This window comes from Pelophylax lessonae (assembly GCF_965119305.1).
Source record: "Pelophylax lessonae genome assembly, chromosome: 8".
NCBI classification, from domain to species: domain Eukaryota; kingdom Metazoa; phylum Chordata; class Amphibia; order Anura; family Ranidae; genus Pelophylax; species Pelophylax lessonae.
The window spans coordinates 205,868,367-205,887,130 of record NC_138775.1 but is presented as its reverse complement, the minus strand read 5'-3'; the positions used below and the strand labels follow the sequence as shown (position 1 = coordinate 205,887,130).

General features: G+C 42.5%; 1 protein-coding gene across 1 annotated transcript in view; it reads left to right on the top strand.

Moving 5' to 3' along the window:
- Window positions 1-18,510, top strand: part of LOC309561728 (calcium-activated chloride channel regulator 1-like) — a gene marked incomplete at both ends in the record, with an annotated part of 136,354 nt that extends 117,844 nt beyond the window's left edge. The window contains 3 exons of the mRNA XM_082265721.1: window positions 954-1,118; window positions 5,122-5,355; window positions 18,047-18,510. Of these exons, the coding sequence (XP_082121847.1) occupies window positions 954-1,118; window positions 5,122-5,355; window positions 18,047-18,510 (863 nt within the window). The remainder of the gene's footprint in view (window positions 1-953; window positions 1,119-5,121; window positions 5,356-18,046) is intronic.
- Window positions 18,511-18,764: the final 254 nt, after the last annotated feature.

Sequence of the window (18,764 nt, the reverse complement as noted above, 5' to 3'; positions counted from 1 at the left end):
TCGCTGCGCTGATCCCTGTATCCCGCTACTGGATCATCCGCCTCTCCTGAACCACCCTTCGGCTGTATCGCTAAAAGTACCCCACAGGGGAATTCTCTATAAACTTATACTAAGCTTACACTATCTAGCTCTGCATAGTAAAGACTGTTTATCACATCTGCATAACTAGATTGCTAGCTCTTGAGACTACTGCTACTTTTCTGCACTGGGTTGATCTCTTTTGTATGTCCACCTGCTATTCTGTCATCTGCTACCATACAACATTGCTAAACCTTCCTGCATCCATCTGCTACTGTCTCACCTTCAAGTGTCTATCACCTACCACCTCCACTCAACCTATCCCTCAACCTTCATCATTGTGTTACCACATACATAAAGTCACTCTAGGAACCAGCTTGCTAATTGTGTGTATTTACTGGCTGAAATAAGACCTTCCACACATGAGTCATTGAGGTTGGGAATGGTATCTCAGCATATCTCTTACATGACTACTGACGTGGAACTATTTCTGCAGCTGAAAATCCACACCATATAAGAAACGCAGGAGCGCTACACTTTCTCAGCATGGGCACCTTTCAGGAAACACTTTGCAATATTTCAAAAAATGCAAAGCACTCTCTGATTAGACGAAGTGGGGCAGTGACCTCCAAAAAAATGCAAAGTTTTCAAATGGCACCCGTGCTGTGAGGGTAACCTCCTGTGTTCATTAAGGAACAGGACACCTGCTCAGCAAAGGACCTGAAAGTTAGTGGCAATCACTGAATTACCAGTGCTAAATTGGGACACAAACAGCTATAAAACACTGGAAATAGTTGCTGATTGATAACATGGGTTATTGCATTTTGCTTAATGCTTTACCGGTATGAGCTCATTTTATATTCATTCCTTTGCTAATACAGTAATCATTATGTCCTATTGCTAATAACTGTTCAATATTTTTTTTGATATTTAAGGTCCTGACACAGTAAAAAATGATGGGATATATTCAAGATATTTCACAAATTTTATTAAAGATGGAAAATACAGCGTAAAAGTAAGAGCTGTAAGAGAAGACAACAAAAGCCGTTTAACAGTGCCAAAGAATCGTGCTTTTTATATACCTGGCTATGTTAATCGCGGTAGGCACTAATGTAAAAATATATATATATATGCATCTTGTATATTAGACAGAGTTAGTTTTCACTGGCAAACAAACACAGCGCAGCAGGATGGGTAGCATATGATTTATTTTTCTCTTGGCTCTTTATCAAATGGAAAATGTTCTATTACATGTGTAACAAAACCCCCATGGGGGCTGCTGGGTAATTTCACTTCCTCCACACTCTCTGGACCCTGAGGTAACTCCGACCTGCTAAGCACTACTGGTTGAGACATATTAAGATAATGATAGTCCTGACACTGAAGTATCAGTATAGTAGTTTACTGAATTCAAGGTATAAGTTCAACACAACTGGATTGGCAATAAAAGGTTGTGACAGGGTTTTTATTACCCGTGTCCCAAATGCGAATGTGGGACCGAAGGCACAAAAACCCAAAATAACAATATAACTAGGTATGAGAATTTATATAATTATTTAGGTGTATACCAACTATTAAAGAATTAGTGAGAGTAACTGTCAGACAATCCTATCTAATCTGACTTCATAAAATTTTAACTGTTGATATAACTCAGCAATGGCAGTTTATCTCTTTAAATGTACTTTAAGCATTCAAATCTAGCAACTGTCATAATTGCACTCTAGCACCTACAGGGGGCCCCCTTTTTTAGATGAATTACTGAAGTCACTGTCCTAGCAAGGCCTTGCAATTCTTCTCCGGCAGTTGGAGCTCTGGTCACTTAATGAAGTGACATTTGTAATCCCCAGTAAAAAATGGTATAAGTATATCCAGGGTCTGCTTTAAGTGTAGATAGTGTGTGTAACTTTAAGTATACTTGCGGTTCTCCAAATCGCCATGCACTTCAGTACTCGGCAGTGTCCACTGGCAACCGTCACAGCCTCTCAGGGTCTCCCTCCTTCCTTGCTGCATCACAGACTCTCTCTCTCCGCATTGGCGGCAGTTAGGCCTCTCTCACCTAACTTCACACCGCTTCTGATTCGCTGGCCTCTGCACAGGGCTAGTCACCTCACCGTGACTCCCGCTGTCTCTGGGATGCACTCTCTCTTTCTTTCTGCACAGGCCTCAGCCTCCAGTCTCTCTCTGTCCACACAGTCGGTCCTGCTCCTCTCTCATTATCTCCGCTCTCCACAAAGTCCCCATAGCAAGAGAGCGTGCATCCAGCCCGCCCACAATTTATCTTCTTCCCCATAATCCTCTGCGGATCTCTCGGCTCCCTGGGAGTGTAGTTCAGCCAGTCCAATCCTGCATAGTCTTTACACTTCTTCCAACTACATCCCCCATAATCCAGTTCACCCTTCTAACAGGAGAAACCCATATTATTTGGAGTTCTTAAAGGAATAATACTCTAGGCTTATATTGTACCGCAGCACTACTTCTCTACCTGGATACACATGTACAAAGAGTTAGATGGTAATGTGAAAGGTGAATTATAGTTCAACAAATTAATACATAATGTCAGAAACATAAATGCTTCTAAATTAGTGTTCTTTTTGTACAATCTGGAGTCTGGCTAGAAAAAGCGTTGATGGATTCGGGTTCCCTGGTCAAGAATCAAATACAGGCTTTACATTTGGTCACTGGACACAGGTGGGCATGATATAAACAATCTAAAAAGTCAGCTGTCAGCACTTAAGTGGTCTGGAGAAAGCAGCATGCAATATGTGTGAATATACAAAGTACATAAAAAAGAAGAAAAAAGAAAAGAAGAAAAAGAAAAAGCAAAATATTAGTATAGTATTTTTTTCCTTTTTTATGATATATACATAGTTGGGAGGGCTTTCAAGAGGGATGCATGCTGCAAAGACTCTATGATTATGCTCTTGACAGAGAGGAGTGTATAAGTGGGCAGAGGAGTAGTTAGAACAGCCTTTGTACCAGATAATCTTAGCAAATCTTCACATCAGGCTTTTATGATGGAGAGATGCTTCTTTTTCTTTGTTGGATGGTTATCAGAGTGATGCAAAATTAATTTGTGAATTGTGTAACAAAGATTTCGGGTCCTTTCACACTATCTGCTGTCCGGCGCGGACCGTTCTCTGCTCAGCGGGGTATCAATCCGCCGATCCCCGCTGAGCAGGTGGATGACAGCTCCGTCTCCGCTCTGTGTGTGGAGAGGGAGCTGTCAGATCCCCGCTGTCCCCTATGGGGAATCGAATGAGAACGGACCTCCTTGGTTGCTAGTCAACAACATAACATAATTAAATTGGTCATATAAGCATTAACACAGCTAGTGACCCTCCTAGCGAACTTTTACTGTATTACAAGGAGGTTTCAGGGTATGGTCAACCAACTTCACTTTATAAGGTGCACGGACTGCCAGCTTGAAAGCACTGATCAGCTGTCTCTCTGAAATCTTAGATGATCTTTGATGGAACAGTCCAGCGCCGGGGGCAGTTATTTTCCCAGGGCAAATGTTGGCAACAAGTGGGGATAGTGAGTCTCAGCATCTTGAGTGGAAGCTTGCAGAAACAAGACAGAATATGGATGTTTGGGACAGATTTCTATCACAGGTAGCGAGGCAATCAACAGTAAGTGAATTTAAACCTTTTTGGGATAAACATACTGTAGGTCTATCCTTAGATAAATATCCTTACAAAAAACACAAACAATAGACAATTGGTCTGACTCCATGAAATACTCTGCCTTTTTTTTTTTGCTATCTCTCTTCTGTTTCTATGAGTACAGTTAGTAGCTGAGTAAATGCTGAAGGGAACCAAAAGGAAAAGAAATGTTGAAAGGATACAGAGGAGGAATAAAAAAAGGGAAAGCAGAAAAGCAAAACATTTAAAAGAAACTTGAGCTGAGATAAATGCATAGGCTACTACTGCAAAGCCACCAATCTAAGTGTTGCTCCAGAGCTTAGGGTGCAAGAAGAAAAAAATTAGCATCTAAGGAGTCATTTTTGTGCCTTGCTTAGGCCAAAAAGGAAAATATTACATTTTTTTCTGCTCTAAGATATGCAAATGAATGATAATTAATGGTATAGAGATCAAGGAAAGGGAAACTGTTAATTTTTTAAATGTGTTTTTATCTCAAAAATGTAAATAATTTGTTGAAGGGTTCATCCAGTTACAGGCAGTCCCCGGGTTATAAACAAGATTCTCTAGGTTTGCTCTTAAAGTGGAGTTCCGGCCTATTTTGCAACTTTAGTGATTCCTGGAGTGCTCGCTATGCTGATCAACAATTGGGCATTTTCAATTTTTTTTTCGGGGGTCCCTTACCTTATTTTCAGGGCATTTTTGATTGTACTTCCTCCTTCTCCCCCCTCTGTGGCCACGGCCACCGACATCACTTCCGCCCTTGCATTGCCTCCTGGGAGCTGTTTGTCATCACTCCCAGGAGGCTGAACTCCCAGAACACTCCCTGGAATCAGGACACAAGGACACAGCAGATTACACTGCGGCTTCAGATGCCCACGTCTAAGATGGCCACGCCCAGACAGCCTTTTTGACTAAAATCCAATACTGTACACCTTGTAAGTATGAGAATAGCGGTTCTGTAAAGGGCGATGGATTAGTATTATAGGGATATTTTTAGTTAAGAAAGGTATTTGAGGCCGGAACTCCGCTTTAAGTTGAAATGTGTGTGCAAGTTGCAACAGGTACATTTTTAAGTGTAACTCCAGCTCAAGTTTTGGATAGATAACATAGGGAGAGGTTAACAGTAACACCCCTGTTATGTTTGTTTTGCTGTCTGTGCCCCTGTTTAGAAGATTTCACCTTACCTTCTGATCCTGTGACAATTGGATTTTTAAAAATTTGGGTTGTTGTGGAAACAAAGATTGGTGATAAATCTTCAGTGGAGACATATTTTTCCCATTATAACTCTTACAAGAATGAATTTCTCTTCCTAGGGGTAGATTTCCTCTCACTTCCTGTTGTCTGCCTCCATTTGTAAGTATGAGTCGCATGTATGTCGAATGTATGCAACTCGGGGATTGCCTGTATTTTGCTAAACTTATAGAAAACTGCAAATAATAAATTGCTTACATTGTTATTTTAGGCAAAATCACTATAAACCCTCCAAAACCTCCGGTGAATGATGATGTTCAGCTTGAGGTTGGACCATTCAGTAGGACAGCTTCTGGTGGCTCTTTTATGGTATCCAATGTTCCAACAGTGGAAAAGCCAGATGTTTTCAAACCAGAGAAAATATATGACCTGGAAGCCCAGTTAGTGGAACGCAGGATTGTATTGTCATGGACAGCAACTGGTGATGATTTGGACCTGGGACAAGGTATGGTAAACTAATCCAACTACTATGTTTATTACAATCACACATTTGCCCTTCATAACTTAGGGTGCTACACATGTAGGCTGCTGCATTAATAGAGATCTTTCCTAAGAGGCATAGAGGATGCCATTGATACTGCTGATTCTGCAAATATTGGTTTCCTAGCCATCATGTTTACCTTCTTTAAAACTTTCAGTCCTTTGACTAAAACAAGCATTCAGATAGGGTTATCTGACTTTATATTTATGCATCAAGATAAGCCACTGCTGGGATTGTCAGTGCAAGCCTTGTTCCAGCATAGATTTCACCACCTTCAATGGCGGTGAAACCCATAGGGTAGGCACAGAAAGCTTGATGTGCACTCACGAATAGCTATGATGAAAGCTCTGAGATGGGCTGGGGTGCAGAAGGGGAGCACTGAACAGGTGAGTGTGATGTCTTGGCAATTATTATATTCTTGATGCACAAATAACTCAGTTGCGCTAATAAGTGCACTTTTGGATATACGCCAAGCGCAATCAATCCAGTTGTGATAAAAAGCACAGTTCTCCGCTCTTTTGTATAAGGAAATTGAGCGCGCTCAGCAGTACCCAGTAATACAGACACAAAGACTGCTATCACGTTGGATGCTCACCGGAAATTCCTGCTCAAGGCAGGGAGCTCCGTTTATTTATACGACAACAAAAGGGACAAAGCAGAAAGTGATGGCTATACTACATCAGCCAATCAGTTCCAAATGTACAGTCACATGACACAAGTTACTCACATAGAATCAGCCAATGCCACACTTGTAAACATTCAAATATACAATAGAAAGGGGGAGTACACGATTGTGATTGAGCAGAACAGTGCGCACGGCTTCTTACCACTACTACACAATGAAACCAGCGTGTAGAACCGTGAAAACTGCTCTGATCAAACTCATGCATGTATTCCTGCCACTACTACTTAAGTGAATCCCATTTAGCAAAGCTTCAGAGAACAATGCCTAATAGGATTATACTACTGTTCCCATAGATGTGAGGCTATCTGCAGGGAAAGAACCATGCTGTTTCCACTATGGTGATCAGGCATTGTAGAAAGGCATGAGCGTATACCCCTTCAAAAAGGCAGATAGATATCAAAACTATATTGACTCTGCACAGCAATTCACATAGATCTTTACCGGCAAACAGACCCGCACATGGAGTGTTCGCTGGCAGGGATTAGGGTTGAGCGGACACCTAGATGTCCGTGTTCGACGGGTTCGGCCGAACTTTAAAAAAAAGTCCGGGTCCGTGTCCCGGACTTTTACCGAACTTTTCCCGGACACCGAACCCCATTGAAGTCAATGGGGACCCGAACTTTAAGGCACTAAAATGGCTCTAAAACACCAAAGGAAAGGGCTAGAGTGCTGCAAATGGCAGCAAAACGTAATTAAGAGCATGGCAAGTGCTCTGCAAACAAATGTGGATAGGGAAATAACTTAAAACAACAAAAAAAAAACAGAAAAATAAAACAATGTTCTTCTTCATCTCTGAAGGACGAGGCCCATATGGAGTAGGAGGGAGGTTGAGGTGGTGGTGGATGTGGCGGTGACATAGGCGTGCGCACAGGGTGTGCTGGGTGTGCCTGGGCACACCCTAATCACCTAGGGCACATAGCATTGCCAGTGAGGAGATGGGAAAGATCTCCCTGGGACCTGCTCTGCTCTATTTCTCCTTGCCTACAGGTACATGGCCCCGATACATTACTCTCCCTGCTGGCAAACACATGCATGTGTATTTCAACTTTGGGGTGCACACCTTAATGCAATAGGCTGCGCACACCTATGGGCGGTGTAGGTGGAAGCGGCGGTGGAGGAGGACCAGGGCCGGATTAACAGCATCATGGGCTTGGTGCTGAGGATTTTGAAGGGCCTTAAGGGCCGTGCCTTGCCATGCACCCAGAGGAGGAAGGGTGCAGCCATGCATGCCTAATTCAACATGGGATGCTGTCTCTGAAGCCCATAAACACATCCATGCATCGCCAACTGTCCCTCCTTGTCCGGCCTTCACGCTGTGTGGGGAGGTTCTGAGGGTGCTGCCTGGGGAAGCGAGCATAGAAGCCAGACTTCTGTGTTTACAAGTGACAGAAGAGCGGTAACAGTGAATATGGCCAACCCGGGGCCTATATAAAAGGTAGGGGCCTGGAGCTGCAGCTCCAATAGCCCCTACATTAATCTGGCCCTGAGGAGGAGGACGAGGTAGCCAACACTGCTTCTTTTCAAAAATTTTAAATGAGGGTACACCCCAAAAGAGTGAGAAAGAGCAAAAATGGAACAATGGGTGGGTAAGGTCGGTATCCATTGCTATTCTGCATAAGGTACGGAAAAGTCCCGTGGGATCCATGCCTGGTTCATTTTAATGAACGTGAGCTTGTCCACATTGTCTCTGGACAGGCGGCTGCGCTTGTCTGTTATAACGCCCCCAGCCGTGCTAAATACCCGTTCAGATAATACACTGGCTGCAGGGCACGCCAGCACCTCCAAGGCGTAAAGGGCAAGCTCAAGCCATGTGCCCAATTTGGAGACCCAGAAGTTGAAGGGGGCAGACCCGTCATTCACTACATGTAGGCGTGTGCACACATACTGCTCCACCATGTTGGTAAAATGCTGCCTCCTGCTAAGACGTTCCATCTGAGCTGCTGGTGCTGCTGTTTGTTGTGGCGTGCTGACAAAGCTTTTCCACATTTCGGCCATGCTAACCCTGCCTTCTGCGGTGCTGGCGGTGCCCTGGTTGCGTTGGCGACCTCCTCCTCCTCCTCCTCTGCCTTGTGCTTCCACTGTGGCCCCGCTGTCAGATGGGAATGCCAGCAGCATGGCGTCTACCAGCGTGCGCTTGTACTCGCGCATCTTGCGATCGCGCTCCAGTGAGTGAATTAAGGACGGTACGTTGTCCTTGTAACGGGGATCCAGCAGCGTGGCCACCCAGTAATCAGCACAAGTTAGAATGTGGGCAACTCGGCGGTCGTTGTGGAGACACTGCAGCATGTAATCGCTCATGTGTGCCAGGCTGCCCAGAGGCAACGAAAGGCTGTCCTCTGTGGGAGGTGTATCGTCCGTGTCCTCTGTATCCCCCCAGCCACGCACCAGTGATGGCCATGAGCTGGCCTGGGTGCCACCCTGCTGTGAACATGGTTCCATCTCCTCCTCCAGCTCCTCCTCCTCCTCATCCTCCTCATCCTCCAGAACTGTGCCCCTGCTGGACAATTGCGTCCCTGGCGTTTGCGTGTGCAGGAACCCACCCTCGGAGCCCCTTGCGAATGACTGCCCTGAAAGCCTTGGAAATGTTACCTCTTCATCCTCCTCCTCCTCCTCATCCTGTGCCACATCCTCTTCCATCATCGCCCGAATTGTTTTTTCAAGGAGGCATAGAAGTGGGATAGTTAAGCTGAGAACGGCGTCATTGCCACTGGCCATGTTGGTGGAGTACTCAAAACAGCGCAACAAGGCACACAGGTCTCGCATGGAGGCCCAGTTAAATTAAATAGCGGAATAGAAAATATGATCCAAAAAAAGTGTATGTATATCACACGTACACAACCACACTGGGCCCCAATTACTATTGTTTGTACCCCTAAAAGGCTAGATGAGGAGTAGGGGGAGTATGGAACAGGCAGCACCCTCAAACCTTCAGAAGTATGAGATGAACCCCAACAACTTGGAAAGGTGGATCTCTCTCACACGTACCGACACAGACTATCCCGCAATTCAATTGATCCTCAAAGGTTTTTATTGAATAGCGGAATAGGAAATATGATCAAAAAAAGTGTATGTATCTCGCACGTACACAACCACACTAGGCCCCAATTACTATTGTTTGTACCCCTAAAAGGCTAGATGAGGAGTAGGGGGGGTATGGAACAGGCAGCACCCTCAAACCTTCAGAAGTATGAGATGAACCCCAACAACTTGGAAAGGTGGATCTCTCTCACACGTACCGACACAGACTATCCCGCAATTCAATTGATCCTCAAAGGTTTTTATTGAATAGCGGAATAGGAAATATGATCAAAAAAAGTGTATGTATCTCGCACGTACACAACCACACTAGGCCCCAATTACTATTGTTTGTACCCCTAAAAGGCTAGATGAGGAGTAGGGGGGGTATGGAACAGGCAGCACCCTCAAACCTTCAGAAGTATGAGATGAACCCCAACAACTTGGAAAGGTGGATCTCTCTCACACGTACCGACACAGACTATCCCCCAATTTAACTGATCCCCAAAGGTTTTTGATTAAATAGCGGAATAGAAAATATGATCCCAAAAAAGTGTATGTATATCACACGTACACAACCACACTAGGCCCCAATTACTATTGTTTGTACCCCTAAAAGGCTAGATGAGGAGTAGGGGGAGTATGGAACAGGCAGCACCCTCAAACCTTCAGAAGTATGAGATGAACCCCAACAACTTGGAAAGGTGGATCTCTCTCACACGTACCAACACAGACTATCCCCCAATTTAACTGATCCCCAAAGGTTTTTGATTAAATAGCGGAATAGAAAATATGATCCAAAAAAAGTGTATGTATATCACACGTACACAACCACACTAGGCCCCAATTACTATTGTTTGTACCCCTAAAAGGCTAGGAGTAGGGGGAGTATGGAACAGGCAGCACCCTCAAACCTTCAGAAGTATGAGATGAACCCCAACAACTTGGAAAGGTGGATCTCTCTCACACGTACCAACACAGACTATCCCCCAATTTAACTGATCCCCAAAGGTTTTTGATTAAATAGCGGAATAGAAAATATGATCCCAAAAAAGTGTATGTATATCACACGTACACAACCACACTAGGCCCCAATTACTATTGTTTGTACCCCTAAAAGGCTAGGAGTAGGGGGAGTATGGAACAGGCAGCACCCTCAAACCTTCAGAAGTATGAGATGAACCCCAACAACTTGGAAAGGTGGATCTCTCTCACACGTACCAACACAGACTATCCCCCAATTTAACTGATCCCCAGAGGTTTTTGATTAAATAGCGGAATAGAAAATATGATCCCAAAAAAGTGTATGTATATCACACGTACACAACCACACTAGGCCCCAATTACTATTGTTTGTACCCCTAAAAGGCTAGGAGTAGGGGGAGTATGGAACAGGCAGCACCCTCAAACCTTCAGAAGTATGAGATGAACCCCAACAACTTGGAAAGGTGGATCTCTCTCACACGTACCAACACAGACTATCCCCCAATTTAACTGATCCCCAGAGGTTTTTGATTAAATAGCGGAATAGAAAATATGATCCCAAAAAAGTGTATGTATATCACACGTACACAACCACACTAGGCCCCAATTACTATTGTTTGTACCCCTAAAAGGCTAGGAGTAGGGGGAGTATGGAACAGGCAGCACCCTCAAACCTTCAGAAGTATGAGATGAACCCCAACAACTTGGAAAGGTGGATCTCTCTCACACGTACCAACACAGACTATCCCCCAATTTAACTGATCCCCAAAGGTTTTTGATTAAATAGCGGAATAGAAAATATGATCCCAAAAAAGTGTATGTATATCACACGTACACAACCACACTAGGCCCCAATTACTATTGTTTGTACCCCTAAAAGGCTAGGAGTAGGGGGAGTATGGAACAGGCAGCACCCTCAAACCTTCAGAAGTATGAGATGAACCCCAACAACTTGGAAAGGTGGATCTCTCTCACACGTACCAACACAGACTATCCCCCAATTTAACTGATCCCCAGAGGTTTTTGATTAAATAGCGGAATAGAAAATATGATCCCAAAAAAGTGTATGTATATCACACGTACACAACCACACTAGGCCCCAATTACTATTGTTTGTACCCCTAAAAGGCTAGGAGTAGGGGGAGTATGGAACAGGCAGCACCCTCAAACCTTCAGAAGTATGAGATGAACCCCAACAACTTGGAAAGGTGGATCTCTCTCACACGTACCAACACAGACTATCCCCCAATTTAACTGATCCCCAGAGGTTTTTGATTAAATAGCGGAATAGAAAATATGATCCCAAAAAAGTGTATGTATATCACACGTACACAACCACACTAGGCCCCAATTACTATTGTTTGTACCCCTAAAAGGCTAGGAGTAGGGGGAGTATGGAACAGGCAGCACCCTCAAACCTTCAGAAGTATGAGATGAACCCCAACAACTTGGAAAGGTGGATCTCTCTCACACGTACCAACACAGACTATCCCCCAATTTAACTGATCCCCAAAGGTTTTTGATTAAATAGCGGAATAGAAAATATGATCCCAAAAAAGTGTATGTATATCACACGTACACAACCACACTAGGCCCCAATTACTATTGTTTGTACCCCTAAAAGGCTAGGAGTAGGGGGAGTATGGAACAGGCAGCACCCTCAAACCTTCAGAAGTATGAGATGAACCCCAACAACTTGGAAAGGTGGATCTCTCTCACACGTACCAACACAGACTATCCCCCAATTTAACTGATCCCCAGAGGTTTTTGATTAAATAGCGGAATAGAAAATATGATCCCAAAAAAGTGTATGTATATCACACGTACACAACCACACTAGGCCCCAATTACTATTGTTTGTACCCCTAAAAGGCTAGGAGTAGGGGGAGTATGGAACAGGCAGCACCCTCAAACCTTCAGAAGTATGAGATGAACCCCAACAACTTGGAAAGGTGGATCTCTCTCACACGTACCAACACAGACTATCCCCCAATTTAACTGATCCCCAAAGGTTTTTGATTAAATAGCGGAATAGAAAATATGATCCCAAAAAAGTGTATGTATATCACACGTACACAACCACACTAGGCCCCAATTACTATTGTTTGTACCCCTAAAAGGCTAGGAGTAGGGGGAGTATGGAACAGGCAGCACCCTCAAACCTTCAGAAGTATGAGATGAACCCCAACAACTTGGAAAGGTGGATCTCTCTCACACGTACCAACACAGACTATCCCCCAATTTAACTGATCCCCAAAGGTTTTTGATTAAATAGCGGAATAGAAAATATGATCCCAAAAAAGTGTATGTATATCACACGTACACAACCACACTAGGCCCCAATTACTATTGTTTGTACCCCTAAAAGGCTAGGAGTAGGGGGAGTATGGAACAGGCAGCACCCTCAAACCTTCAGAAGTATGAGATGAACCCCAACAACTTGGAAAGGTGGATCTCTCTCACACGTACCAACACAGACTATCCCCCAATTTAACTGATCCCCAGAGGTTTTTGATTAAATAGCGGAATAGAAAATATGATCCCAAAAAAGTGTATGTATATCACACGTACACAACCACACTAGGCCCCAATTACTATTGTTTGTACCCCTAAAAGGCTAGGAGTAGGGGGAGTATGGAACAGGCAGCACCCTCAAACCTTCAGAAGTATGAGATGAACCCCAACAACTTGGAAAGGTGGATCTCTCTCACACGTACCAACACAGACTATCCCCCAATTTAACTGATCCCCAAAGGTTTTTGATTAAATAGCGGAATAGAAAATATGATCCCAAAAAAGTGTATGTATATCACACGTACACAACCACACTAGGCCCCAATTACTATTGTTTGTACCCCTAAAAGGCTAGGAGTAGGGGGAGTATGGAACAGGCAGCACCCTCAAACCTTCAGAAGTATGAGATGAACCCCAACAACTTGGAAAGGTGGATCTCTCTCACACGTACCAACACAGACTATCCCCCAATTTAACTGATCCCCAAAGGTTTTTGATTAAATAGCGGAATAGAAAATATGATCCCAAAAAAGTGTATGTATATCACACGTACACAACCACACTAGGCCCCAATTACTATTGTTTGTACCCCTAAAAGGCTAGGAGTAGGGGGAGTATGGAACAGGCAGCACCCTCAAACCTTCAGAAGTATGAGATGAACCCCAACAACTTGGAAAGGTGGATCTCTCTCACACGTACCAACACAGACTATCCCCCAATTTAACTGATCCCCAAAGGTTTTTGATTAAATAGCGGAATAGAAAATATGATCCCAAAAAAGTGTATGTATATCACACGTACACAACCACACTAGGCCCCAATTACTATTGTTTGTACCCCTAAAAGGCTAGGAGTAGGGGGAGTATGGAACAGGCAGCACCCTCAAACCTTCAGAAGTATGAGATGAACCCCAACAACTTGGAAAGGTGGATCTCTCTCACACGTACCAACACAGACTATCCCCCAATTTAACTGATCCCCAAAGGTTTTTGATTAAATAGCGGAATAGAAAATATGATCCCAAAAAAGTGTATGTATATCACACGTACACAACCACACTAGGCCCCAATTACTATTGTTTGTACCCCTAAAAGGCTAGATGAGGAGTAGGGGGAGTATGGAACAGGCAGCACCCTCAAACCTTCAGTATGAGATTGTGTTCACTGTACCCCACAAAGATTGAGTTCACTGCACCCCACAATGATTGTGTTCACTGCACCCCACAAAGATTGTGTTCACTGCACCTCACAAAGATTGTGTTCACTGTACCCCCCAAAGATTGTGTTCACTGCACCCCACAAAGATTCTGTTCACTGTACCCCACAAAGATTGTGTTCACTGCACCCCAAAAAGATTGTGTTCACTGCACCCCAAAAAGGATGTTGTTCACTGCACCCCAAAAAGGATGTTGTTCACTCCACCCCAAAAAGATTGTGTTCACTGCACCCCACAAAGATTGTGTTCACTGCACCCCAAAAAGATTGTGTTCACTGCACCCCAAAAATGATTTTGTTCACTGCACCCCAAAAAGGATTTTGTTCACTGCACCCCAAAAAGGATGTTGTTCACTCCACCCCAAAAAGATTGTGTTCACTGCACCCCAAAAAGATTGTGTTCACTGCACCCCACAAAGGATTTTGTTCACTGCACCCCAAAAAGATTGTGTTCACTGCACCCCAAAAAGGATGTTGTTCACTGCACCCCAAAAAGGATTTTGTTCACTGCACCCCAAAAAGATTGTGTTCACTGCACCCCACAAAGGATTTTGTTCACTGCACCCCACAAAGATTGTGTTCACTGCACACCAAAAAGGATTGTGTTCACTGCACCCCAAAAAGATTTTGTTCACTGCACCCCAAAAAGATTGTGTTCACTGCAGCCCAAAAAGATTGTGTTCACTGCAGCCCAAAAAGATTGTGTTCACTGCAGCCCAAAAAGATTGTGTTCACTGCAGCCCAAAAAGATTGTGTTCACTGCAGCTCACACACAGAAAAATGGATGTGGATCACTGACACCTGCCTATCTCCAATCCCACACCACACAGCAATATCGATTGTAGTTTGTAGAACACAGTTTCCCTAAAATTCAGCAGACTCTGTCCCTAACAGGATTGAGAAGAGATCGTAGATCAGGATTGAGTGCAGACCCCACCCCCCACACAGCAATATCGATTGTAGTTTGTAGAAGACACTGACCCTATATAATTCAGCAGACTCTATCCCTAAAATGCCTACAACTCGCCCTGCCTAAACACTCCGACCTGTCCCTCAATTCTATCCGGACACAAATGGTTTTTTCCTGCCTATCTTTCCCTAATCAGCAGCCAGCACGTTGATGTGTGCTCTGTCCCTGAATCTAAGCAGCATAATGACGCCGCTGCGGCTGCCTCGAACTTATAAAGACTTGGTCACATGCTTCAGACGGCCAATCACAGCTACTGAGACATTTGCAGGCATGGCTGGGATGGCTTAAGGCACACCAGTTAAACGATTGTTGATTGGCTGTTGAAAGCCCGCCATGAAAAGAGCGCCAAAGCATGCAAAACCCGGAAATAAAACGACCGAACACGGATTTTTACCCGAACATACAGTAAAGTGTCCGTGTCCGTGTTCGGGTACAAAAAATCCAATTATTCGGTACGAACACGAATAATACAGTCCGTGTTCGCTCAACACTAGCAGGGATGTCTATGCAGAGCGAACGCGTCTACACATCTAAGGGAAGGTTTTCACTGCCAGTAGTCTTTCCTCAATGCCGGTACGCCTGTACAGGCTCTAATGAGCGTATTGCAAGCAAACCGACAACAGAAGCCATAATGACAATCTAAATAAAACACATCCTGAAAAATGTTCACACTAGTCCTAATAAAATTTCCACAACAGTGACAGTCAGTTGTCTTGCTATCAATAACGATTTTGCAATTGCAAGCACTGGGTGGCAGTCCAATAAAAGATATATAAAATTGGTAAAAAGGCGCTGGTGATCTTTTATAGTGCAAAGTTATAAATAATTATTTGTAAAATATACAAACATAAATAGTGCATATATAACCAATATATAATTGATAAAGTGCACGTGCTATCCTTTAATTGTGCAAAGATTAGTGCAGAATTATTATTAAAAGTGCTTATTAGTGCATCCAAAAAAATATCAAATTATATACATATAATATCAAATTATATCCACAATATATAGTGCCCACTACTGCAGTGCTCATAAAGTGTTTAAAGTGCTTATATTATTTAATCGTCCAAGTCAATTCATGCAAAAGAAGCTGTAAAATTCATTGCTTGGATCTGTAGTGCTCCAGGTGATGGGGTGTGTCACTCGTTGCCTCTTACCAAATAGAAGCAGGTCGCAAGGACCCCCAACGCCTGTGATCCCTTTATAGGGTGGATCAGACCTCTGATTGGCTCCTTTTTCAGAATATCAAAAACATTATCCACTTACCAAAGTAAGGGGTAAATGGCAGAGGCTGTCAAAGAAATTCCACAATAACATACTTACAAAGAATGTGTCATGAAGCACATGAGTTACAATCAGTCTCCAATTGCGGCATACTAGTTTAAGGCCAAGAATATCACTTGATTTCTGATGGATCCTGCTCAAGGTGGTGTAATTGCCTGATGACTCACACAGGAGCATGCCCCGGCTCGCCTCCGTGAAAACTTGATAAAGGAAAAGGAATTGGCAGCACTCCAGGTTGAGTCAAAATCCAGATTTATTGACTGGACATCCAAATATGACAATCGTGACAAGGTAGACGCATTTCATACACTGACTGTGTGCTTAATCATTAGTCATTAATCATTAGTCCAATAAAAGAGATATATACAGTAAGTAAACCAGGATACAAACGAAAGGGCCACAAGAGACTCCTGACACCTGATATTGCTAATAGATTTTCCCCAGTGTCCACCAAATAATATATTTTAAAGATAATTTCTTCCATGCAATAAAATTGAAACATGGAAAAGAAACTTTAAAAGTGCAAAATAAAAACTATAAAATATTCTTTAGCAGATATAAACAAACTTCCCTATTAAATTGATGAGGTTTCAGCTTTGGAAACTTGCAATGAGAAAAGTATACTGGGTGCTATTGCCTGCCTAAAAAAAGGCAGCAGGAGTTCTTACTTCACTCTGCAGACTTATTTTTATTTGGTGTCATTAAAAAATTACCACATCAATTTGGTTATTGTGGCAGCCAGGCCACTAGCATTTTCAGATGTCAGCAGTGGAAGCCTGCATATTTCTATGACATGATTTAATTTATCACATAATGTGATAAAAAACATAAAATATAACACATATATAAAAAATTATAAACCAAAATAGTAGAGATCAGTGTACCCAGAATGCTTTTGTTATATAAGTGTCTACGCAATGGTTATTAATTTATTTTGTCACGATTCACATAATATTTTGGAACTTAGAGGAACAAATCTGAAATTTACTGATGCATGCATCCTAAAGCTTAAAGTTTCAAAAATTAAAGTTAAAGTTAAAGCTTAAAGTAAAAAATATATTAAGAGTAATTATCTTTAACCACTTGAAGACAAGGTATTTTTGGCACGTTTTGTTTAAATGTGAAAATCTGTTTTGTTTGCTAGAAAATTAGTTATGTGCTAGCACAGGGGAGGAATAGGTGCATTTTAATTGTTTTTTTTTTTTTTTTAATTATTAATTTATTAATTTTTTTAACTGATGCTTTTCATTTTTTTTTTTTTTGATCACTGTTATTGCTGCCACAAGGAATGTTAACGCCCTTGTGACAGCAATAGGGACATGACAGATACTCTTTATGGAGGGATCTGGGATCTGTAAGACCCGCAAATCCCTCCTTTGCACTTGAAAGCATTCAAAACGCCAAGATCGGCATTTTTGAATACTTAAAAAAAATGGCGCTGTTAGGATGCTGGTAAATGGAAAGTGCTGTTATGTTATTGCTTACAGGTTACCACAGCCCATCCCGGCTTTTCCTCGGGTGTCCAACTAGCCGGCGGACATGCAAGCTAGTAGCTCGGGTCTCCAGATGGGACAGGACAAGGCTACCTTTAGTCATTGAGAAGACGGATGGCCTCATTGGCCATTAGCAAGGCAGAAGAGGCAATAGGGGACTGGCTGAGAACCAGCCTCATGAAATTAACTTAGTATTTGCATAATAGATTGCCTTGGATTTCAGTGCTTTTAGGTTGCTTAGAAGAAAATACAAGGTATGTTGACACAATTGAATTCATGTGCCAATTTTTAATAATTATTACAGTTACAATTTAACCTCTAATTCTTGCACTCTGAATGCTCTTTTTTTTTTTTTCTTTGGAGGGAATAATAAAACATAAGATATTAATTTGCAGTATATCTTCTGCATAAAAATATTGCTAATAAATTTTACCACATATAACAGGCTTTATGACTTTTTAGTTCTTTCATAACACAATTTTCCTAATATTTTTAGCATCAAGATATGAATTAAGATGGAACACTGACCTTAAAAAACTCAAAGACAACTTCAAAAGCAGTACTCTAGTCAATTCTGACAGACTTATACCATCACCTGCTGGATCAAAGGAGAGTTTTACTTTTGTACCTGAAAATGTTAACATACAGAACGGAACTGCCATTTTTTTTGCTATAATTGCCATTGACAAAGCATCTCAGGAATCTGATCTATCTAACATTGCACAATCTGTTTTCTATAATGTTCCACCTCCACCGACGACTCTGCTACCCACCAAAACCACTATTGAAGCAACTACAACCAACAAATCAACGTTCACCACCACCACTTCTACATTAACTAAACCCACCAGTGAGCCTTCTGCCTCAAAAAGCATGATCAAACTGACTCTAATAATATGTTCAACACTGATTTTGATTTGTCTGATAGTTTGCATTGCCATTTGTATTTGCTGTCGATAGAGGAAGAATCAGTGTAAGCATATCTGTAAACACTATAATTAAAGTGGTCTCTGGCAAAGAAAATAATTTGGATGGCCACTTCATAATAGTTAATAAATTACCATCTGTCAAAGTGAATTCCTTTATGCCTAAAGAGCACCATTATCTTCATAACATTTTCTGAAAATTAGTTCTGATGGATATACCCTAAAGTGCCTTTACCTTCAAAGAAGCAGATCCGTGGTTAAAATATAGTGTGGATGTTCTGATCCTAG